At 19.2% G+C, this 27,321-nt stretch overlaps 2 protein-coding genes across 12 annotated transcripts; one reads left to right on the forward strand and one right to left on the reverse strand.

Moving 5' to 3' along the window:
- The first annotated feature begins 287 nt into the window (after positions 1 to 287).
- Positions 288 to 9,171, forward strand: LOC108000007 (rootletin). Of its 6 annotated transcripts, none has more exons than XM_028667739.2 (10): positions 288 to 992; positions 1,249 to 1,551; positions 1,660 to 1,884; positions 1,965 to 2,167; positions 2,233 to 2,482; positions 2,731 to 2,943; positions 3,033 to 4,779; positions 5,174 to 5,775; positions 5,907 to 6,034; positions 6,168 to 9,171. In XM_028667739.2, the coding sequence occupies exons 1-10, from the start codon at positions 867 to 869 to the stop codon at positions 7,174 to 7,176; spliced, it is 4,806 nt and encodes a 1,601-aa protein (XP_028523540.1). In that variant the 5' UTR covers positions 288 to 866; the 3' UTR covers positions 7,177 to 9,171. The 6 variants fall into 6 exon arrangements, with proteins under 6 accessions (XP_028523540.1, XP_016915612.1, XP_061934940.1 ...); XM_017060123.3 differs by having other exon boundaries at positions 1,663 to 1,884; XM_062078956.1 differs by having other exon boundaries at positions 288 to 365; positions 826 to 1,551.
- Positions 8,595 to 27,117, reverse strand: LOC108000012 (NADPH--cytochrome P450 reductase). 6 transcript variants are annotated; one of them, XM_062077759.1, is made up of 11 exons: positions 21,570 to 21,693; positions 14,827 to 15,035; positions 14,101 to 14,293; positions 13,627 to 13,776; positions 11,996 to 12,120; positions 11,627 to 11,815; positions 11,314 to 11,552; positions 10,890 to 11,221; positions 10,063 to 10,324; positions 9,715 to 9,943; positions 8,595 to 9,393 (listed from the first exon to the last, which is right to left on the reverse strand). In XM_062077759.1, exons 2-11 carry the CDS (start codon positions 15,000 to 15,002, stop codon positions 9,249 to 9,251), a joined length of 2,040 nt encoding a protein of 679 aa, XP_061933743.1. In that variant the 5' UTR covers positions 15,003 to 15,035; positions 21,570 to 21,693; the 3' UTR covers positions 8,595 to 9,248.
- Between the last annotated feature and the right edge of the window lie 204 nt (positions 27,118 to 27,321).

The following is a 27,321-nucleotide window of genomic DNA, read 5'->3' on the forward strand; positions in this document are numbered from 1 at the left end:
CCGACAGAGATTAGCGATTCTGTTTCTTAAAATAATTATAGGTGGCATTTAAATATAATTGTTTTATATTTTTCACCACATCATAACGTTAATTTTTTTTCTTTTTGTTAATCGAAAATTCTTTTATTATAAAAAACACAAAGGATATGTGATATATATATTTAAATGATAATGTCTATATCTTGAGTCTAATTATCATTGAATATTACTTATTTAGAGTATCAACGATACAAGATTAAGACTTTCTTTAGTAATTTTACTAGACATATTCTTATTAAAATAATTATATTCCCTAGTTATATGTTAAATGAATATGTGTGTAAAATAAAATGATAAATAAGATATATAAACATCCTTATAAAATCGTATGTTAATTTAAAATTTATTAGATAAATTATTTTATTACATTTATAATCTATTATATTATGAAATATGATACTTATTGTAATATTAAATTTAAAATATTACTAGTAATATGATATTGTATTATATATAAATATATATAAATATATATATATTGTTATATTATATTGTTATATAATGTTTAATGCTCTTTGAAATGAATATTTTATTAATAATTTTAAAATAAATTCTTTTTCAATTCGACAATTCTATAGAAAAATATTGTATTAGATTCTAATTAGAATGATCAGATATTGATAATTTTTATTGATTTAAATTTAATTATATAAATGATAATCTTGAAATTTCTAACGATTTAAATAAACAGTTATAAAATCTCTAGTAATGTTATGTTGATTGGTTGAATATAAGAATGGCCGTTCCTATAATTTTAAATTTGAGTTAAGAAATATTTTATTTTAGATTTACTTGGATAACAAATAATTTTATAATTTGAATAAAATATGTCCATTAATGTTACTGTTAATGGAAATCGTTTAAATATACATAGAGGAAGAATGGTATTATCTGATTTAGATCAAATTAAGAAAAATGAACGAGATCGACGGCGAAGGTTACGTTTGGAACAGGTACACATATTATATAAAATTAAAAATATTTAAAAAATGACGAATATATGATATAATAAAAATAAAGTATAAAGAAATAAGTTATAATAAATAATTATAATAAATATAAATGTAAAATATTATGTGTATAAAATATAAAAAATATGATATTGTAGTAATTATTTTATTGCGTTAAAAGTAGATAAAGTATTAATGCTGTTGATATCAAGATTAATAGTAAAAAAGATCAGAAGAATCACTTAAGGAATTTATATAGGTACGACAACAATCAAAAGAAATATCAGATAGACTTTTGAAACGTACAAAATGCATAGCTAAGGAAGAACTTAAAAAGCTTGAAAACAATGATGAATTAAGTTTGAAGCAAATATATAATGGTAAAATTATGGAAGTTCAACAAAAATATCAAGAAGACATGGCAGATATTGGTCAAGCACATATATCTGCTGCATTAGAACCTGATTATGATGCATTAATTAAAGAAAAACAAAGGAAAAATAAAATAGCAGCATTAAAAAGAGGAAAAGAAGCAAGAAAGCAAATTAAAAATACTCAACAGGTAAATTATTTAATATTAACATTTTATTATATTGTAGAAAATGATTACAAATATTCATATACTATGTTAGAATAAAATTTATGAAAAATTAAGTAAAATCTGTATCAGAAGGAGACTATGCAACAGCAACATCATGAACGATTACAACATGTAAGAGAGCTAGAAAATCTCAGATCTAAAATGATAGCAAACATTTGTAAAAAAACAGGGTCTGAAGAGGATACTGTATGTGTTACTATTCAGAATAAAACTGATGAAGAAAATAAACAGCAAAAACTTGCTAAAAAAAAAACAAAAAAATTACCTGAGAATGTTACAGAAACTCATATAAAAGTATATATTTTTGTATAATATAGATTTAATAATATTAAATCTATAAATATAAATATTTATATATTTTAAAATATTTTTAGATTGTAGGAAATGATTTTAAAACACATTCTCCAATTTTGAAACCAAAAATAAAAACATCAGAAATAATTCCAGAAAATGATTCTTTAGTTCTAGAACAACAATCTAATTCGATTACAGAACTATCATCTAAACAATATATGATTGAATCTGATAATAAAAATTTTGAGAAAAAAAATATTCTGACAAAAATAGATAAAACAAGGTATGTATCATAATAATAAATTTAATAAAGAAAGCAATTGTTAATAAATATTTTGAATATTGAAGATATAATCCGGATGATTACATACAAACAACTTCGGAATCTATTACTAGTGACAGTTCCAGTTCATTTAGTGATGATTCATCATATTTTTCTGATAGTGGTGAACAAAATATAAGTAAAGAAATAAAAACAACAAAATATGTAAAATGTCCAGCTAGTGATAAAATACAATTATATGATCATAATAAACGTTATAATAATATATACGATCAACCAGTTGGTATAGTTGAAAAAATATCTACATGGAATGAGGTTTGTAGAAATAATTTAATATAATAAATAAATAGTTCAGATGCTAATTCTAATTCATATGATTTATTTTAAATAATATTTTAGCTATTTATAAAAAATAACAAAAAAATTTCTTAAAAAAAAAAAATTTTTGAATTTTAATTAATAATATAAATTAATAATATAAAATTGAAATTACATTATAAGCTTTTTTAAATATCAAATATAAAATAAATGTACATTAATACATATTAAATTTATATTTCCAGCCAAGTGCAATGGATTTGGCTCAAGAAATAGAACAAGCACAAACTGTTCAGCAAAATTTATTAGAAAATCGTAAACATAATGCGAAAAAACGTGGAGAAGATGCAGCATTAAGAGAAAAAATACGTAGGGATTATCAGATTCTTATGCAAAATCTAGATCAACTTGCAGGTGAAGAACGTAAATTAAAAGCTAGCCAAATTGAACATTATCCGGTATTTATTTTATTTTTATTTTATTTTAATTTGTCCATAAATTCATCATATACATTTTTTATAGTTTTCTTTATATTATTTTTATTTAGAAAGATGTATATATACAAGAAGAACGAAGAAAACTTTTAAGAAACCAACATAAAAAGAATCTAAATCGTGCATTAAAAACGTTATTAAGTGAAGAATCTTTAAATGAAGAACAATGTATATCACATCCTATAGAAAGACAAATTACACTTACACCAAGAAAATATGATAAAAATATAGATGATTGTACTGATTGGAAAAAATCTTGTTGCTTTAATCAACATACAAAAACCAACAAAATTTTACAAAATAAATGTAAAGAGAGTGAAACTTCACGTGAAGAACAAATATTAGAAATGTTAAAAAAAGTTGAAAAACAAAAACGATTATTATTACAAGAATTTGGAGCTAATTTACCAAACGATATTTTTAATGCATCTATAAAAAGTTTGTTTGAAAAAGATAAATCAGTTCAAACTCAATTACCTGTTCAAGATGTATGTATACAAAAATCTTTATCGCCAGAAATCAAAGTAATAAATGCATCTTATGATGAAGACATTAAAGATAAAACTAAAGAAAAAAAAGAGTTATCTGTGAAAAAAGTAGAAATTGCTGTACAAACTATAACAGTAGATAGAGATAATATAGCTCAAGATAAAAGCACACAAGTACAATTGATATCACAAAAAGAAAATGAATCTGACTTTGTTAATGATGAAATTAAGACAATTACAAAACATTATCCAATTGAACCACGAATTACAATTATTAAACATGAAATGGACAGTAATAATTCAACAAGTTCTGAGACAATAAATGCAAATGCTGATATTGATGAAAGTAATAATCAAAGTCCAAAAGTAATATTGAAAAAGAAGAAATATAATACGAAGATATTAAAGCAAACTCCACCAAAAATGTTTCACAAATCATGCTCAACTCGTACAAGTAAAACTTCGTCTCCTATAAAGAAATATTCAAAATTTTTATCAAGATCACAATATAGCAGTCAAAGAAAAAGTTTATGTACGGAAGACATACCTAATAAAAAAATTAAAATGTATGTAGATAAAAATGGATTTAATATTAAAGTAAAGCCACCTCAAATTACAGACATTACTGTAGATGTAAATTCTCAAAGTACTCAAGTTTATTCAACAAAGTCTAAAGAAGAAGCTGTGAGTAAACAACAATGGGTTCAATCCACATCAAAAAAAATTAAAATGAAAGATATTTCTGATACATCAACATCTTTTGCTAGTCTACCATCAGTAAAACCCAAAGAAATATTCGAAGCTTTACATAATAATATCTCTATTCTTGAAATGTTAGATTCTTCAGCAAATGAAAGTATAAGACGTTTAAGAAAAGATATTAGTCCAGTATCAACACCAGATACCCCATCACCACGTACTATGATGATGCCTTCAAATATACCTCACTTAGATAGAATTAAAAAATTGCTTAGATATTCGTCTACAGATTCTCAAACGAATGATAATGATATGTTATTATTTTCTAAAAATGATAATTCAACATCAATAGATTCATCTGAACATCAACAAAATGATTGTTTACCATCAAAAAATGATGATATAGATTTGAAAATTCCAATTTCACTAGGATTTTGTTTATGTGATAATCCAGAATGTAAACAAACGCACGCTAGATTTGATGAAATTCGTAATTATGCATTAAAAAATTGCCCTCAAATACTACAAAAGTATGAAGATCTTCAAACTACATGTGCAGAAAGAATAATTTCTTTAACGAATCTTATTGAAAAAGTTCGAAATGAACAAAAAGGTATATTATTTTTATTGATTATTAATAATTAAAAAGTATCAGAAAATTTATTATTAAAATTTTATTAAAATTTTTTTTTTGGATTGATTAAGATAATTTTAAAAAAAATATATAAAATTTCTAAAATTTTATATGTACAAAAAATACGTTAAGATCTTTTTTAAATTAACGAAAATCAAAATTTTCAAGTTTCAAAAAATTTTCGAAATTATATTATTTATATTATTAAATTACTAATAGTAAAGATTTCTTTCTTTAATAAATTTTATATTTCAATAATAATGAGTTCATCTAGAAGAAAATTTATTTTTATTTATTTCATTTTATTTAATTAAAAATTGATTTTTAAATAAAATGTAAAAAAATTATATGATTTTTCTTATGAATTTGTTAGGTATGGAACTTTTTTCTTTAATCGATCCAAGTGATGAAACAAGTTTGATGCAATTACCTGACCCTCAACCAATGACTAATGATTTACAAAATGTGCATAGACTTGTAGAAAATATAGAAGCAATTCATGATCAACTTGTAAAAACATTAATTGAATCTCAAAAGATTATTAAAAGTAAGATCATCAAAGAAGAAATTGATCAAATAAAAGAAATAGGAATAGTATCTTCAAAATGTGATGATAATGCAAAAGATAAAAAAGAACTAGAAGAAATTAAAATCAAACCAAAAATTCTAAGTGATGAAAAAGTGAACATTCAATTGAATAGATTTAAAATACAAAAATCAACATTCCAAGCATCAACATCGACACCAAAACATAACATTTGGCTTACACCAAAACAATATGAAGAAGAAATGATAGAAAAATTATCAAAAGAAATTTTAGAACAAAGCAAAGGATTCAATGATAATGCAATATCGCAGAAAGAAATTTATGATTCAGCTATGAAACATTCTATTCAAACTTCAACAGATAATAATGATTTTAAAAATGAAACACAAAAAAATCATACAACTATAAAAAAACATTTTAATAAAGAGGTAATTTAATTTACATTCACATTTTTTTTTTTTGATAAATTATGTTCTATGTTATTATAATATTATATTTCGTTAGATATTTTTATATATAAATATTTATTTTATTATACATTGTCAATATATTATTCTAGATAAAAAATATTAAAGAATTTATACCATTACTTAATGATATTCCGAAAACATCGAAAACTACAGATAATATTATGCATATTAATGGAAGAAGTAAACCACCAGTGAGTTTACTTAGTGGACCATATAGGTAAAATTTAGTAGTATTTTATTTTATATATTTTCTTTATATAATTTAATTTTATTTAATTCTTTTTATAATTTAATTATATTTGATAATGTAATTATATATAATTTTATATCATAATAAAATCATATTGCAGAACTGAAATTGAATCATCCGGGCATGAATTGTCAACAATAATTGAATTTGATACACCAGATACTGTAAATAAAAGCCAAAACAATATCAGAAGTCCATTGTCAGCGAAAAAGATTGCAGAAACTCAAATAACAAAATCTACTGCTGTAGTAAAGCCATCGGAACACATTAATACATCGCATAATTTAGATAATCAACATTCAGAAAAGTTGCGTAATTCTTCTATTAAAAAGCTATCTTCAATAGTATTTACACAAAATTTAAAAGAAGCTTCAATATTTCTTGATTCACCTAAATCATCTAAAAATATAGGAAACCAAAACTTAATGGAAAATAAAAACAAAGAACAAAAAGATATTATTCAGGAGAATGATAAAAAGTTCCAATGTGATACAGTGAAACAAGAATCATTGCAAACAAAAGAATTACAGTCTTTTCGTTCTAATAGTAATGGCCCAAATAAAGAATGTAAAGATAATAAAAACAAAATAACGTCTACAAGTTCAAATAGTTTTTCTGAATTATCAGGAGTTTCGCAAATAGCAAGTACCCCTTCTTCTACTATATTAAAATATGCATCGTCTCCAGAAGAAATGGAAATTGCTCTTAAAAAACTTGGTCTAGGTTGGGCGATTACAACATTAAAAAAAACACGAGAAGCGAGTGCTTTAAGTTCATCATCTAATTCTGATGTAACTCCGATAAATACTGCCAAAAGAATAATATCACCTGTTAAAAAGCAATTTGAAAATAATTACGGATTACCAGATTTCAGTGATATGTCTTCAATATCTATTAAAGAAGCTAGCAAAAGTACAGAGAAAGCAGTTCTTCTAAAAGGTAGAACTTCTACACCAAAATTACAAAATTCAAATTCTAATAGTGAAGGAACGAATACAAGTAATACAAATATTTCTGAAAATTTTCAAGAACCTGATGATGTATTGATAATTCCTAATATATCACTTACAAAAACGAAATCTAGTATTAAAAAGTTGGAAAATCTATGATATATTTTTATATTATTACTTAAATAATTTTTTTATAAATACTTAAAAATATATATAATAAATCAACAAAAAATTATTTTAAATAAATAATTAGTATTTTTATTATTAAATGAATTCGAAAATTTAAATATTTATTATTAATACATGTTATCAATGTTTATTACTTACATTTTAATATATTGAGTGTCATAATTTTTGTAAATTTGGTTGCTGTGTCAAAATATTAATAAGAAAAAAAAAATTAAAATTTAATAAACAGAAAATTTTCAATTAAAATTCCAAACTTATCGCTATTACAAAAGATTAAAAGTTTAATTAAATCAAACTTAGTTTTTAAGATATTATCGTTTTTGCAATCTTTATTTAGATTAAAACAATATATAAATATATTATAAAAAATATTTTATAATTTTTTTTCAATTCGGATCTCGTGTAATCTATTTCATATATATAAGATTTCCAGTTTAAACAATTCAAAGAAATTAACGGAAAATAATCTTTTAATTGATGGATTGGAATTTGAGTAAGATTATTAGATTTATCATTAGATCATATTGGAAGGAGAACCTGAATTCTTTATGAAGAAATTTCATGAAATTTTTATACAATATTTTGATACTTTGAATGATACTTTAAATTAACATTCATTTAGCTAGGATATAATAAAAATAATTTTAGCAATCAATTTTATTTGCATCATATCGAGCAAAGCGATTCAATACTCCATAGACATCAATTTATATCGAGTAATTTTTTTTTAATGATTACATATATAACAATATATAATAATATATTTTAAATATATTTTATTATATGATATATTAATAATATAATAAAATTATATTATATTGTATTATAATCGAATCCATTATTAAATTAAATCAAACTTAAAGTGAATTATAATATACATCAAATTATATTTTGCATTCCATGCAAAATCATCAAAACAATAAATAAAATTTAATATATTGAATTTGAACTAATTCGCTTAAATATTAAAAAGAATTTGATATATTGTATATCATTTTATATAACAAAATGCATCATTAATTATGATTGTTTTTTCATATTATGTATTTTGTTCTTGAAACTATAATAATGCAATACTATTCATAATTTGGTATTATCGAAAATGAACACAAAAATATTAGATTATTGAAATTCTATATATATATATAATTACTTATTATTATATAGGGAAAAAATAGTAATAGCAAAATAAAATATATATTTATAAATACACTTTAAGAATTATTTTTTAATAAATATCTATCAAGATTCATATATATTTTTTACATAATATAAAATGATTATAAAAGATAAAATAAGTAAAATAAATGAATATTATATTTTTATGTTATTCTAGTTTAAGAAAACTAAATAACAATAGTTTATTTTTAATAATAAATTTAAAATAATGAATTTTTATGTAGCATTTATTACATCTTTCCCATCTCCATTTTAATATAAAAAAAAATTTTATTATATATAATTTTTTATGTATATTTATAACATTCTTATTATATAATTTTAAAAGTACAAAGATTTCTAAATCAATAAATTTCTTTTTTACAATTTCTTTCTTTTCTATAATATAATATTTAATAAAATTTATTTTACAAATTATTGTTCTATTTCTAAATTATTATTATATATTTAATTTGATTTATTTCATGTCATTTGAATTACATTAATATTTATTTTATTATAGTATTATACAAATATATCAAATATAAAAGTCTATTTTTGATTTATTATTATACTATATTGGTTTTCATAAAAATTTTAATATTGAAAACTTGTAACAATGCGAAGAATAAAATAGATTTTTATACAGAATTCATTACTACTTATGTATAATAAATATATTTAATATTTCCATAATTTTACTGTTATCTATAATTAAAAATTAATATTGTGTTAATATAATATTAATTATATAGTGAATGATTACATATATATCATACAACTGTACGAAGATGATTAGCCTTTTTCATAAAGGCATACTTCTAAAAAATTTGTATAAACAATTTAATTTATAAATATTCAATATCGAAATTAAATATTGTTATTCAACTCCATACATCACTTGAATAACGTTTTTGCGAATCCATTTTCTTGATATAATTCGCTGCATCTAATTCCGACATTTTTCCCTTTTCCATCACTACTTTTAATAAAATATTGTGTACATCCCGTGCCATATTTTTTGCATCACTAAAGATAAAATATATATTTTATGAACATATAATATATATTTTATAATTTACTAATTTAACATTATTTAAAATATATTTTAATAAATCACAAATAATTTCCAATATAAATTTCTTAATAATTATATTTTATGATATAAGAATAGCAAATTCGTAAAAAAAAATAAATTTTTCTTATATTATTATAAAAAATAATAGTGAATATCTTAAATATTAAAATATTTAACATATAATTTAATTAGGTTGAATTAATTAAGTTGAAAATTATTCATGATTTAATTTAATAAATATTACATAAATTATTACATGATTTCATACTAACCCACACACATAGATATGTCCATTTTGTTCTCCAATAATTTGCCACAATTCATCTTTATTTTTTTCTAATAGATGTGTAACATATATTTTCTGAGATTGTTCTCTACTAAATGCAGTATGTAAAATTAAAGTACCTCTCTTTACATATTCTTCAAGTTCATCTTTGTAAAGAAAATCTTCATCTTTTTTTCTACATCCAAAATATAAAATTGTATTTCCTACTTCTTTTCCTAAAATAAAATAGATTTTTATAAATTATTTATATATATTTATAATGAAATATATTAAAAAATTTTATTAAAAAATGATATTTTAAAATTGATTTCTTATTTTAAATTTTGTTAATTACCTTCTTTTTTTGCAAGATCACGTTCTTGTATAAAACCTCTAAATGGTGCTATTCCAGTACCTGGACCAACCATGATAATAGGAGTTGATAATCGAGTTGGTAAACGAAATTGAGATTTTCGAACAAAAATAGGAACATAACATGGTGGATGTGAAGGATATTTTTCTTTTAACCAGCTAGTAGTTACACCTTTGTTAATTCTACCTGTCGGTGTTTTATATTCCACAACAACTGCAGTAATATGAATTGAAGATGGGTGTAGCTAAAAATTAATTAAAAAATAGTTTCAAACTAAGATTACTAGATAAATTATTTTATAAGATTACTAGAGAAACTAAGATAAATTATATAAAACTAATTATATAATTATATAATAATTATATAAATATATTAAGATATTTAATATTATATATAATTATATATAATTATATATATATTATACATTAACATTATATATTAATTATTTTAATATTGTATGTAATATATATATTTTTTTAAATATAATATAATATAATATAATTTTTTAAATATATAATAATTATTTTTATATAATAATTTTTTAATTATATAATAATTATATAAATATATTAAGATATTTAATATTATATATAATTATATATAATTATAAATATATTATACATTAACATTACATATTAATTATTTTAATATTGTATGTAATATATATATTTTTTTAAATATAATATAATATTTTAAATATAATATAATATAATATAATTTTTTAAATATAATATAATTTTATTCAAATTTTTTTGTTTTTTGAGTTTGCATTATAATAAAAAATTATTATAAATATTGAAATAATATACCTTAGGAGATGAGGAAATTGAATAATATCGGCATTGCAATCTTGGTAAAAGTTCGCAAAGATGATCCAAGGCTGGCTTCAAGCTAGGAATATCTTCTAAAATATGTACAATATTTCTATTTTCTTGAACTACCCATTGCTGATAAGCAGCTTTACCATCTACGCTGGTTGATGCCATTAATTTTAATTTTTCTTTATCATTTGGATCACTGCAATATTCTGCTAATTCTTTCAGAACATGAGTACGTGGATTACTAGTAATATCTAAATAATGTGTCAAAGCAGTTCTATAAGTACATGGACAAGGAAATGGATGCTTCTTGGTAGATTCCTCTATAATAAAAATATAATAATAAAAATAATTTATACTAAAGATATTAATGTTAAATATATTGATAATAATATTGAATTGATTTTTAATTTACCATCTGTATTTGTAAGAGTAAACACTGTATCTAAATTTATACCACATTTTTCTCCAATTTTATTTACTAATTCCGCATTATTTACAGGATATACTGCTAAATGATCACCAGTTTCATATCGCATTTTTGATCCTTCTATATCAAATTCTATGTGCATACATGATCTATCTGAAGTTGAACCATGAAGTTCACGATTCATTTTTACTGGAGCTAGGAAAGGGTTTTTTGCATCAAATGGTCTATAAAAACAGAAATAATTTTAGAATTTATATATTTTAATATAACTCCAATATAAACAAATAAAAAAACATACGCTCTCTGATTCTTAAATGAATGAAGACGAGCTATTTCACCAGTATAAATGCGTTCAATTGATAAATCGATGTGTTCTGTTAGTTTATATTGTCTAATACTAACATCTTCTCCTGCACCTTCAATTCCAAAGAATTCACAAACTGTTGGCCAAAATTTATCTTTCCATGTGATAAAATCATCTTCTATACTATAATAATAAATATTTTATTTTAGCAATATTTAAACAATATTTTATTATTGAAATATTTTATATTATTTATATTTATATTAATTTTTAATATTTGACATAATAATATTAAACATATTTTTATTTTATATTTCAAAATAAAAATGATGAAAATATGTGTAATAAAATTCTATAAATTACTTGGCATCATCATCTCCCAAACCAAGTTCAAAGACACGAGTAGCACCAAGTTGTTCTAATCTATGATCAACATATAAAGCTATCTCATTGTAATGTTCATATGTTTTATTTCCAAGACCAAATACCTGTAAAAAAAATATCATATATATAATAAATAAATATATTTTTTTTCATATATATAAAACAATTTCAATAAAAAAAAAATTCAATAAATAATTTAAATTAACTATAATATATAATAAATTTTTTACATATTAATTTCATTAATTATTGATAAAATAGATTAAGTTCAAAAAATTTCAAATAAAATATTTATAAAATTTATTATTTATAAAAATGTAAATATTGATCCAAATATATAAATTCTAATCATATATACCTCAAACATTGGCGCTAAAAATAATGTTGTAAAATGCCGTTGGATAGCGCTATTGTATCTATGATGTTTAATCATTACACGTAGCAATTTATTAAACTTTTTTATATTCATTGTTTAAATATTTTTTAACAAATATTTTAAGATTTTTAAGATTTAAAAATGATGAAAATATGTGTTTTTGTTATATTTACAATTATGTAATAATTACAATACTTATTTTTTACAATAAAAACACTTATATCATGTTTTAATAATTAATATACAACTAGTCACGTGTCTAATGATGATAAATTACTTACGTAAGATTTATAATTTCTATTATCATAGTTACATATTTGTTATAGTTTTATAAATCAAAATTTTTTTTACCAGAGAAAAAGATAAGTATTTATATCATTTATAATAGTATAAATTATAATATTTAAATTGAAGCTCTATGCGCATGAATGTTACATCATTATGATTTCGCACTGAGCCTAATATTACACACAAGTTACAGAATAAATATAATATCTTATGTAAGTTTATATTATGTATTCTGAAATATCGAGTTTTTTATGCTCTTTATGATTTACTGCAACTAGAACATAGAAATAAATATCATTATTGAAACCAATAATTACGCTAAAAAAAAATCCTCATTTCGTTATTATCTTGAAAAAAAATTGATCGTATCGTATAAGTTTAATGAACGACACGATACTATCGCAATTGCTACAATTGTAAACGTTCTAATGTTCGGAATTGAACTGTTATTGCGAGCCCGCATGTATTATTTATGCGCATGTATATTAAGGTTAGGTATATATGAACGAAAAAATTGTTGCTGCATCCGTCTTTTTTATTTTTTAATTAAAAATAACGGAAATAATATAATTGCGTTTAAAAATCATTCATTTATATTCGGTTTAAGGCATAAGCAACGGCAAGATATATAATAAATATATATAACAAAACTAAAATAAAAATATATATACATACATTCATAAGATCTATAAATTTTTAACAATACAATTTATGTTCTTGTACAATATATTTGATTTAAATGAAAAATGTAATATTTTTCTATAAATTTAAGCCTAATAGAATTTAGTTATTATTTTATTTTTTATTTATATTATTATTTATAAAAATTTTAATATGACAATTAAGTCTACAATAGCATATTGCTCGACAATCTTTTAATTCTCCAATTTTTTATAAATATAAAATATAAAACGAAGTAAAACAGAGTATGAAAAATAGTACTTACCGCATAATTTAATCCATTTAAATCAGGATCACCATTTTTTAACCAATCAATAAATTCCATAGCATTGTCTGTAGGATCACCTTCTCCATAAGTTGCTAAACAGAATACTGCCATACTGTTTGGTATTGTTTTGAGATGTATTAATTCTTCCTGTTATAATTATGTAATTATGTAAGATTATGATATATAAATAAATAAAATAATAATGAGAAATTCTTAATTTTTTTTTTCATTCTTATTATATATTATATAATATATATTATATTATATATTATATACATCTGAAGTTGTATTGTACTTTTCAAAACTTTCAACAATTCTATTTAGAATATATCGATTTTTTATAGTAATCGTATTTTCATATTAATAATTTTAAAAGAAAAAATGTTATTTTTTTTAAATGAAATAATGATTCAGATCATTGTTTTGTTTTTTTTTCGTAAACATGTATATATATATATATAGTATATATACCATATCACATTCTTCTGGATCAGCCACCATGCCTTTCATTTTGTATCGGATACCTTCCTTGGCTAACCTACCGGCAAATTCTTCCGCAGTTCCAGTTTGACTACCATAAAATACCACTAAACTTCGTCCAGAAGTTTTCAATTTTTTTATAAATGAATTTTCTGATGTTTGCGTTGCAGGAAATATTGTTGGCCTTCAACAAAAAATATTTTTTCAATTTTAACGTTTTTCTTTTAAAATTTTATAAATTTTAAAATAAAATACATTACAAATCCTAATTTTTAATATATTAAAATAATATTTTAATCAAATATTTATTGTACATACACATGTATGCACACAAAGATTATATAAATTATTCAATATATCTAAATAAAAAATAAATCGTTGAATTTATATTTTAATATAATATTTTTATTATAAAATAAAATTTTTATTATAAAAATTTTTATTATAATTCTCTAAAGTTAAAATATTAAATGTTATCATCATAGAATAAATGTTATCATCAATGTTATTATTATTATCATAGAATATTTGTATTTATTTTTTTGTATATATCTAAATATAAATATATTATTTGTTTCATTTTTGAAAAAATACATTTGATTATTTTTCCATTGAAGATAAATTAATAATTTTATTTATTCTAAAATTTATAGTAAAAAAGTAATAGTAATTTAAAATAATAGTAATAGTAATTTATAGTAAAAAAATAATTATTACTGAATAGAATAAGATTTTGTGACGGGTGTGTATTCCTCCTGTTTGTTTCGGCGCATCAACCACCATAAGGCAGCCAATAAAAGAGCACTGAGAAGTATAATATCAAGAGTGCTGAAGAGAGGTTCATCAAGAATCTCTGTTTTATCCTCATTCTCCAATACTGGAGAACCTGCCATTCTTATCGCTTTAGGTTGTAATCCGTTTACAGCCTGAAATAAGATAAAAAATTGCAATATTGACCATCATGTTTTGTTTCAAATAATTTTGTTAGTATAGTCGTTTTCATTTCAGATCGTTCAAATCGGTCATTCTATATTTTGAAATTTTTATATCATTATATATATATATGTGTTATAAAGAATTATAGTCGAAAATGATTTAGAAATGATTCACAAGATTTTAGTACAAGATTTTTTATTAACTTCGATTTGGATTTATTGATATATTATGATTATGAAAATGAGATATTTGAATATCTCGCATCTAATTTTAACATAATATTTGAGAATTAATGATTGTACAATTAATTAATCTCTACAAATAATTAAAATATAACTTAAAATATCATTTATAATTCAGTGATATAAATGAAAAATTAATTATTAAATAAAGCGATATAAATGAAAAATTAATTATATAATCTCATTATTTCTTTGAATATTTGTCGATAATGGTATAAAAGATTGTACATAAATATTTTCAATTCTGTCTGTCATAATTAATATGAGTAAGCATTTTTGTTTTCAATAGAATTTAATAATTATAATTTTAGTTAGTATGTTATATCACAAATCATATTTTATTTCAAAAATTAGAATTATATAAAATTTCGAATCTAATAAAATATGATAATGGAGATATGAAAGTTGTATATTATTCTGAACAAAAATAAATATTTTAATATTTCATAACAAAATTTTTATAAAAATATAAATTCAATTTTTAAACATAATGGATTTGAATATTTACATGTTTGTATTATAAATATTTAATATTTATGCGAAAGTAATAAAAAGATAATACTTAAAATAATAATAATAATTGCAAAAATTGAATTTAAATAAAATTTTGTTTCATCTATTAAATAATATAATAAATATTTTTTTTATATATCTTATATAATTTTTTACATTACATATATTTTGGTACATATTTGTATCTTTTAATTTTGTATAAATATGTAAATTGTAAACATCAATATTTTAAATATAATTATAATCACATTATTATATAAAAAATAAATTTGTCATTCTTTTGGATGTCATATAATAATCATTTGATAAAATAACTTCAATTTAGGATTGCGTAACTATAGAATCAAGATAAATATATATGACCTTGAATCATTTACATTAAGCTCCAAGATTGGTACATTGATATATGTAGTATATGTATATATATTAGACTATGTATATACATAGACTACACATAGGAAGATCAAGTTAATATAATATAAAACATAATAACGATATTAAAACTTAGCGTTTTAAACCATTATGATCAGATAAAAGCCTTTTATTTAAAAAACTTAAAAAAAAATACTTAATAAACTTAATAAAAAATAGTGTATGATCGAATACGATGAAAAATAGTCAATGTTTATTATTTGTAACTTTGTTATATAATTTATAAAAAATTTCAATCATATTTCATTTTTTGTCAATAATAACATATAAAAATAACAAGTATAAAAATTTTAACCTCATTTCATTTTTGCTGACAAGTATAACGTTATTGAAAAAAGGAATTAAAAACACATGAAGCATTTAAAAAAATTTATGTATTATTTTGATATAGAATTATTTATTTTATTGAGTTTCTTTCTATGTGATAAAGAAATTGACTTTCATAAGAAAACATTTTCAAGTCTATATATACCTATAATGAATAAATATCAACCTATGAATAATAAAAATCACAATTAACCTATGAATAATAAAAATCTTTCGTGCAAATCCCAATAATGAGAAGTGAAAATAATAAATTATTACTTATTACCTATAAAATTTTTATTTATTTTATAAAAAAATATGAATAAAATATATATATTGCCATATAAATTCATTATAATTTTTAAATTCTTATCATTGTTTTTTATTCTAATTTTTTCCTTTCTTACCTCCAACTAATTCTTATATATAATTGATTTAAATATAATTAATTTAAATATAAATCATTAATATTTTTTGTATGCTAAATAAACTGAAAACATAAAGAAAAACATACATATAGTATGTCATTTAAAGAAAATGCCTTGAAATATCCAACATATTTTCATTTATAAAAAATTACGATGTTTACATTGCATGCATTGTAAATGCATGTTTTTGAAAAAACAGCTTGTAATATTTTATTTTGACTCTGTGTATATATAAATATATAAATATATATTTTATAATATCTGAATCACAAAAAAAATATTTGATGATATGATAATTTTTTTAACAATATCTTTTCTATTCTTAATAATTTCATTTATTTCGGACGATAATATATAAATTTAAATAAAAATTAAATAAATTGATTGTATTATGTTAAAAATTAATCTTTCAATATTTTCAGGATTAAATTTTTAAAAAATAAGGAAATTTTATTATTAAAAATATGTTTTTGTCATGAGATATAATAAACATTCCATTGATTGCATATGTACATATATATCATTATATATCATTTTCCTTGAGTCGATATCAACAAATTGAATAATTACCGAGATTGGTTCACGTAACAAATTACGTGATTTATCCTATAGAATAGCAAAATAGACCAATAAAATAAATAATTTTTAACTTTATTTCTTTATTATTTTATCTTTAATAAATATTTATTATTAGCTTATATAAATGAAACTAGAACTTTAAGAATAAAATATTATAAATTTGATGTTAATAAAATAAAGAATATGTAACGATTATTAGATTATTTTCTATAAAAGAAAATATCTTTGTTAAATAGTAATTTACATTTAAAGTTTTCTAGAAAAAGTGCAAAAAAGAAAACAATTTTATACGATATGACTCTGCATTTATAATTTTGCTTCACAGCAAGTATCATTTCTATATTGTTTCTAATATCTGTAATAATAAAATTTAAATATTAATTTAGAGAAAATTATTTTAATATATAATGTAATTTTAACATTTTAACATAATATTATAATATTTACATAATAGTAACAATTAATTTAATGTTATATGTTATTATAGATTTTTATTACGTATACTATATTTACATATACTATTTCAATTACTATGCATACAAAAATAATTTTCTTAAATCGTTTATAATATGCATATGTCTTATTATTGTCCAATATTATCAATTACAAGAATAACATAATAAAATATGTAAAAATGTACAAATATTGTAATTATTTTTTTATCATATAATTATTTTTATAATTTTAATCAAACACTAATAAATATTTGTTGAGTAAAGTAATATAAAAATAATAATATTTTTAGAAATAATAAAATATATCATATTCTATTATATTTTAATTTCCTTTTTATTTTCTTTATTTGGAATGAAAATTAAAATATTATCGATATTGTAATAAATAATTCAAAATCAATGAAAATAAAATTCATTTATATTTATATTCTTTGTTAATTAGATCTCATAAATATTTTTATTGAAATTAATTTATAAGGAATAAATAACAAAAAAAAAAATAAAATATAAAAATTAAAATTTATATATAATTACATTACAAATAAAAATAATAAAAACATAAAAAATGATAAAAAAAAGTTTTCAATTTTAAATAATAATCATAAAATCATCATTCTATATAATTAATTAATTGTTATAAATTTTTAACTTTTGAGATTTTTCTTTATACGTAAAAAATGTATGTATTTATTTTTTCTCTAACTTTATTATAATATACTTAAATATTATTTTAAACAAATATATTGCCAAAATTTACAAAATTTGAGTATTTGTAAATTTTTCATCATGTAAATTAGTAGATTTGTCATTTTAATATAATTAATAATTAATAAAAGAATAAATACTTAAGAAATATAAATATATATATTGCATAATATAGAATACGATTATTATATAATCTAATATAATAGAAATATTATTGTATATTATGTATTTATAAACATATATAAACATATGTATAAACATATCTGAAACATTATAAAATGCAAAAAAATAAAAAAATATACATTAAAGAAATTTAACGAAAATTATGTAAAATTATGTAGAAATATATATATTACAATCAAAAATATAATTACGAATGATCATTGTAGATTAGAATTCATGCATTTTTTTCCATGTAGAAATCTAATTATCTATATCTAATCTAATAAAAAAAAAAATATGAAAATTATTCGGCAAATTAAAATTCATAAAATGACTTCAAAATTATTATTTATTTTCTTAAAAATTTTATATTATTTTTAAAATATCTGTAATCATTCAATTCTTATCATTATAATTGTTAGATAAGGAAGCACCTATTATCTTTTACAATAATATTTAAAATTGATTACATTTAATAAATACATTGTATAGACTTTATTATATAGACTATTATATTTCTAAAAAAAATATATGTAAGTATTTATTATTATTGTTATATTTCAAAAAATTCTTAGATTGCAATAGGTATGTTTTCTGACAAACTAACGTTTTTAGGTCAGAATAGTATTTTTATTTCTGAAATATGTTATGCTTCTTTCTTCTTATATATTCATCTAATATTTATTCGTTAGAAATCATAATTATATATATAATCAGAATTATTCGATAGAACATTAATTCGTCAGAAAATGTATTCATTATATTATATATTTATAAACAGGTACAATTTAATACTTCTAACAAATAAAAACATCATTAATCGATAAAATTAATTGATACTAGATATTTAATTCGTAAAAATCGATATATATTATCTTTATTTTATACTTTACCGGTAAATCCATTCTTTGAGAAAAAAATGCAACGTCTCAAAATTGATAAATAAAAAAGAATTGATAAATTTATATTGAATTTTGAACGAAACGATTTTGATTTATTCACATTCGGAAAAATACCACATACTCACGCAACAACGAGCGTGTAACTGGCAGTAAGTTCGCAAGGTAATGCTGAGATGATGCACATATCCGTGTCGTGTACAAGCAGAATGAAAAATCAGCAAGTCATTGGCCGACTGAGCTTGTGTTGCATGAACGTCACGTAGCATATAGTATAAAGTATATACACATAAACATATGTACATATAAAACATTATGAAATTATACAAGTAGCATGTCAAAAGATATGTATGTTTATATGTATTTTGCCAATGATCGTAATTCATTTAAATGATTTCATTTCAGATAATTCATTTTACTTATTTATTTAATTTTTGTAATTAACAAAAAATTTTAATCAATTTATATAAAAATAAATTATATAATATATATGAAAATATTATCAATAAATGATATAATTTTTTCCATTATGATGATGGATTTCTTCAACATTTTTCTGTTTTCATTTTCAATTTTTTCATTATCAAATCTATCTTTTGTAAAGTAAAATTTCATCATTTAATAATGATTTTTAACTACTATTTGAAAGCTTTTGTATTCGCTTAAGATTTTATTAATATAAATTATTAAAATAAATATGATAAATATTATATATATATATTTGATTATGATTTTAAAATCTATAGATCAAAATATTAATATTATAAGAATTCATATTTATATTGTAAATAAATTTAATTCATTTAAAATTATTTTTATTAAAGAGATTTATTGAGTACATCTTTTACATATAAATTCTATTGTGTCAATATATATTTTTAGAAAACAATATATATATTTTCTCAATTTATTAAATCTAGTATTAGCGATTTTTAATAACGATAAAAAAAAAGAATTTTCTTATTAAATATGAATTTATTTCCTTGTTACATGAATATTGTATTTTTAAATATATTATAATAAAACAATTGATAAATGAAAAATTATAATAACTGATTATATATAAAAATTGATTGTATAAAATAAATTATATCATTTTGTGAAAATATAGTATTTAAGAGAATTTATTATAATTTAAAATAATCTCTTAATTAAGAATGTACGTAGTCCGTGCTATATGATTCATGATAAAATATTAAGATTCTTTTTTTTTAAATTATTGTAAAAAAAATATGATATTTTTTTATGCAAATATTAAATAAACAACTAAAAATTATCAATAAGAACAATTATATTAATATATATTCAATTATTAAAATATATTAATTATTTTTATAATTTATTAATAAATTAAAGTATAAATATGACTTTATTCGATGAATAATACAATTAGAATCGATAATAGATATCGATATTATCTAAAAATATTTAGATAAATAAGAAATTCGAAAATTAATTAAATTCACAGATTTATATAATGTGAGAATGTATTATATATGTATGTGTTTTACATATATACTATTCATGTCACATAAATATAAAAATGAATATTTAAATTTAAATATTTGTTTTAAAAATAAAAAATTTCTTTTTATTTTAAATTTACTTTTTAACGCAAATCAATTTTTTACTTTATATTTATTATTGTAGTTAAAACTGCAAATATAAGATTTATCGCATAGGTCACAAAATATTAAATAAATTATCTACTTAATCAAATTCAAAGTAACATTATCGCGATAAGAATTTCTATAAATAATTAAAATAAATAACTTAAAATTATTATCAAAATATATTACTCACATTTTTAATGTCTCTTTATATATTTTTATTCTTTTTGTGACGATATTGTGACTGTAGATATATAAAATATAAATGCCAAATATAAATAAAATATCAAATAATATATATTTTTCATATCTATATTATTAATGATAATAGATATTTTAAAAGTTGATAATTTTATCAAACTCATTATAAATCATCAGAAAATAGAAAGCAGAGAGATACTAGTATTCTGTGAAAGTATTTAAAAAAGTGAAAATTCACTTGCACGAATAAGAATAACATGAACGAATTTATCTTGCAAGAGAAAGTGAAAGGTAAAAGGAAAAATGAATAATTTTCACTGAAGAGATTTCTGTTACGTTATCGTATAATATTATCTCTCACAAGATGTATATCTTATCTATTTATATATCTATTTCAAATATATAAGATAAATTGCTTGTGCTAAATAATGTGAATAATCTTGGATCTAAGTAAGTAGAACTATTCATGACTTACATGCATATAATAATTCATTAATAATTAATGTGTATTATTTATATACAACGATATAAGTTTATTCATTATTGTGTTTGATTTATCAATAGTGTGCAATAATTTATAAACATAATTTTCTCATTATTTAATTTGTCGTTTATCGAGCAATACAATAATTATGTATTAAATAATGAATTTATAGCACTAATTACGATAATATTACTAACAATATTATAAATATAAAGTAATTTTCCTAAAATGACATTCGAATGCGAATCATTGTATATTTTATATAGAGAAAGTTAAAACTAGAATTACTAACATAAGTTAAACAAAATTCCATGTTTCGTCTATGATAAGAACTATATATAATTATATATTATATATACAGTAAGCCCATAGATGAATTTTGGTTATCTCAGATTATGACGAATGGATAAAGTTTAAATAGGATGGAGAAGAGAAATTTATTGGAATAGAATTTCCAATAAATAAATAAATTTCAATATTGCATTCATTTCATACAATAGACATAATATATAGGATATAAACAAAATAAATAAATAAAAAATTTAAGAGATGATTGTAAACACTAAAAATAATTGATATGCAAAAAAATAAATATAATATAAATATTGTGTGCTAAACGAAGCTATATGATAATGTATTTACGAAAGTAGAGCTGTTTTATTTCATCCAGTGTAAAATTTTTACATACAAACTTTTGCTTTTATTTTAATCTCTTAAGAATCATCACTTATTTTCTAGCAATTTTATTCAAATATTTTGTATATTGCATGGTCTTTATTTTGAAATTTTGCATGATGTTTTATTTAAATTATTTAAATTTTATATAATATTTTTATATAAAAAATTGCTGAAATATAAATATTTAATGTTTGATAAATTAATATGGAATAAGAAAAAGTTTTTTGTAAAAATTCTCTTTCATTTTTTTTAATACGAGAACTTTATTTTAAATATTACGAAATAAGCGAAATATAATATTTTATAATTTTTATGCTACGATGAATCAAAATATTTACGCGTGATACATTGTATTTGCATATTAAATTGCAAAAGCAATTAAGAAGAAATAATTTATAATTCAATAATATTATAATTTACATTATAATTACAATCAAGGACAAATAATTTAAATTTTTTTAAATTAAGATTATAACATCACGGAAAAATAACTTTAAAATAAAATATATAATGATAATATAATATGTAATAATATTTAATATGAATTATAATTATTTTTATTAAAGATATTATTTTTTTTATCATATTTATATTTTCTTATATTACGTAACATATTATTCCATATTGAAATGATTATTATATATAAGCTTTTGTCATAAATATTTTATATGTTAAATTATTTTTCTATTACATTACTTTATTACATTAATTACATTAGTATAGTCAAATATTCGATAAATATCGATTTATTTTTAAAAGAAAGAAAAAAAAAGAAAAAAATAACTTTATATTTTTAATTTAATATTTATGTAAATTCATTTTTAATTTTTAATTTTATTATCATTTTTAATTTTATTATTATCATTACATATAATACATAGCTATTCAACAAGAAATTTCTCTTATAATTTATAATAAATTAATAACTTTAAACACATCAAGTAAAAAATTTATTATTTATTTGTATGATCACCACTAAAGTGATTAAATTAAATTTTTAAAATACATTGAATACTTAATACTTGAAAATAATTATATAACAGTAACAACAGTAATAATTATATAGAAAAATAAGTAAAAAATAATGTAAATATTTCGATAAGCGATATAAAAAAAAATAATAATTATTAATGATCGTTAATCGCTAATAATTCCTAATTTATCAGTTCTATTAATTGTAATTCTATTATAGTATAGTTTTTGATTTTGTATAAAATAATTTATACCACAATTAACTTAAGAATAAGTTTCGTTTTACGTTTATGATTATCAAGATCAAATCATGAAATTCATAAAATAATATTTTTAAGTGCATATAATTGAAATTGTACATAACTTTATGTCAACTTATTTCTAGAATAAAATACATAAAAAAATATATAATTTTATACAATAAAATTAATATTAACTTAAGTATAATTTCAATTTTATTAATTAACAGAGTTTAGTATTGAAATACTCGAACCTTTGTTATCTGTCGATCAAAATTATTAACTTATTGATTGATTTATTCATTCTTTTACCAATTGTATCAATCATTTTTCTTTTTCTTCATCAAAAATTCTTCATTTTTTCTTTTTTATTAAGAATAATTATTTTTTTCTTTATTTAAAAGTTACTGTTATAGAAGAAAATAGCTCTTTATATTTTTGATAAGATAAAAAAAAATATATATGAACAGTAATTTAAATATTTTTGCAACCAAATATACTTTATATATATGAATAAAATATCGTATTTTGATAAAATTATATAACATGTATAAACCTACAATGTATATTTATCAACTTTTTTATTATCAACATGCATGATTCAATTGCCATTTATAATATTTTATGAACTTCATTTTTAAGTATTATTTTATTTCATTGTGATTACATAGATATTTTGCATAAATAATGAAGATAGCACGTCTATATTATCTTTCTACATATTATCTGAAACGTCTATATATATATATTATCTTCCTACATATTATAAATTACTATATTATCGACATTAAATAGCCAATAGTTGCAAATTGATTTTATAATTATATGTAAATTCATTAATATAAATAAACAAAAAAATTATTTTTGGAATAAGTTGTTTCAAATTTTTGTATAATTATCGAATAAAATTATAATTATTTGTAACTTATATTTTATATTTGCATTTGTACTTATTTATTCGTCATTGATCAATTAATATCATATTTTTATTATATTGACATATAACAAATAATATTAATAAAAAAAATATTTATATATTTCATGGAAAAAAATATAAATTTTATATATACTTATCTCAAATATGCTAACGTTTTATCGCATTCTACTTCTAATTATCTCATTTCGACATATATACTTGTAAATTTTAAGTCACCAGTTTTTTTACAAAAAATAATTTTTTTTAAATCAACTTATTTTTTATTATTATATCTATTAACTATAAATATTTTATAATAAATATTTAATTTTTTAACATTTAAATTTTTATTAAATATTTTCATATATAAAAATAAAATAAAAAATTTAAAAACTAAAATAAATAGAATTATATACAAAAATAATTAGAATTTATTTTTCAAATAATAAGCTAATTAACTGAACTATATAAAGTGAACTAAAATGGTAAAAATAGAGTCGATTGTCTATATGAGATCTATATGAAATCCAGTATAAAATATTAAAATATTAAGAAATATATATTTCTAATATTAAGAAAACTTTCTATAAAGTATCAATCATAAATAAATAAATATATCATATCGCTTTGATTGAATTTTAATAAACAAAAAAATTTATATTAAACTAAACTCTAATATTAATAAATAATAGTTTTATAAATACTTCTATTTATAATTTTATTAAACTTTATGTTATTAAATCAAATTCAAAAACAATAATGTTATAACAATATATTGAAGAAAATTAAATCAATTATTTTAATCATGCAAAAAATAACTATAATACTTTTTAAACATTTAAAACAAGAAATAATATCAATATTAAAAAATTTGTAATCTAATTTAAACAATGTTATCGATCAATGATTTAAATATATTTTATAAAATAAATATACAAAAACAATATATAAACATACATATTATATAAATTTATACATGTATATATACATGTATAATCATATCTACATATTTCAATTTTAACACAAAACATAATTTGCGTTATATCTCTGTTATTAGTAATACAAAAAATTATAGATAATAAAAATATATTATATATTCTTTTTGTAATTTTACATATTAAAATATTTATGAAAGAAATATATTAATAAAGAATTATATTAAATGTATAAATCCTATAACATAAAAGTATAAGAATGCCATTATTTTCAAAAATATTAATATAAAAATATCTTTTTATAATTTTTATAAATTATATTTTTTGGTAATGATGTACGATATATAATATTTTTTAATAATTATAAAATATACATTTTTGTAAAGAGTAACATCAAGTAACTTTTCATTTTTTACTAGTTGCATACTAATAAATGTATACAAAAATTTAAATGATAATATACATAATTTGAAATTTATTTTTTAATATTTAAATTTATTTATATGTAATTAATACTTAATTACTTAATATTTATATAATATTAATTAATAATAAATATTTTATAATTATTTATATTAAAGTAAAAATATAAAAATTAAAAATATTTAAGTCTGAACATTTATATAATTTAATCAATTTATTAATATATAAAATAATAAGAAACAATCAAAATTAGATATAATAGTAAAAAAAATAATAAATAATTTTAATAAAAAATATAACACATCTATATATAACATAATAATAAAAATGATTATAATACATATATATTTTTATAAAATTATTTAATAATTTTAAATTAATAAATGCAACATTTTAATAGAAATTAATTATTACTTTGTAAAAATATGCATTTATATCTACGTATAATAAATAACTGATTATATTTTTGATTAAAAATCAAAATCAAGAAATTATATTTTTCAAAAATTTTTTTCCATATATTTTCTCGATCGATGATCTTATACAATAGTATGTAGTACCACTACTATCATTACCACCTGTTGAAATACATTTTCAAACTTACCTAAATAGTAGTTTTTGAATGAAGAGAATTTTAATCAAGAACTGAAATATTCTTTTTACAAGAAATTTCCTCTCAGTAAAGATCAAAGGTACGAAATAAATATGTGACACTTCTTTGTCAATTTAATTCCTTTTTCAACACGTTACACTCACGTAAAACAATGTAACCACACTGGCTTCACACTGTGTAATATTCATATATGCAACAATGTATATATGTCAGACATATTGGCATTAAAAGTGCAAAATAATATTTTTTCTCTAATTGTCTCACACATTTATCAGTGAAACGTATTTTTTCCAATTATGAAATATCCAACTCAATACAATTTAAAAAAGGATAGAATTATATGAAAAAGAAAGAAAGATTGTTAGATGAAGTTGCTTGTGATACGTAACCGGAAGCTTATTTTTGCGCGCTTTATTTGAATGTTATAATAACGAAATATTTTTAAAAATTAAATCATATTTAAATGTATATTGTTTCTTTTATT

This window comes from Apis cerana, linkage group LG8, assembly GCF_029169275.1.
Source record: "Apis cerana isolate GH-2021 linkage group LG8, AcerK_1.0, whole genome shotgun sequence".
Classification (NCBI taxonomy): Eukaryota; Metazoa; Arthropoda; class Insecta; order Hymenoptera; family Apidae; genus Apis; species Apis cerana.

Coding starts and splice junctions, on each gene's coding strand:
- LOC108000007 (XM_028667739.2), top strand. CDS start 867: ATGTCCATTAATGTTACTGTTAATGGAAATCGTTTAAATATACATAGA. Junction 993..1,248: donor GAAGGTTACGTTTGGAACAG/GTACACATATTA, acceptor GAATTTATATAG/GTACGACAACAATCAAAAGA. Junction 2,944..3,032: donor GCCAAATTGAACATTATCCG/GTATTTATTTTA, acceptor ATTTTTATTTAG/AAAGATGTATATATACAAGA.
- LOC108000012 (XM_062077759.1), bottom strand. CDS start 15,002: ATGGCAGGTTCTCCAGTATTGGAGAATGAGGATAAAACAGAGATTCTT. Junction 11,553..11,626: donor TCATTTAAGAATCAGAGAGC/GTATGTTTTTTT, acceptor CTGTTTTTATAG/ACCATTTGATGCAAAAAACC. Junction 9,944..10,062: donor TGATCTTGCAAAAAAAGAAG/GTAATTAACAAA, acceptor ATTTTATTTTAG/GAAAAGAAGTAGGAAATACA.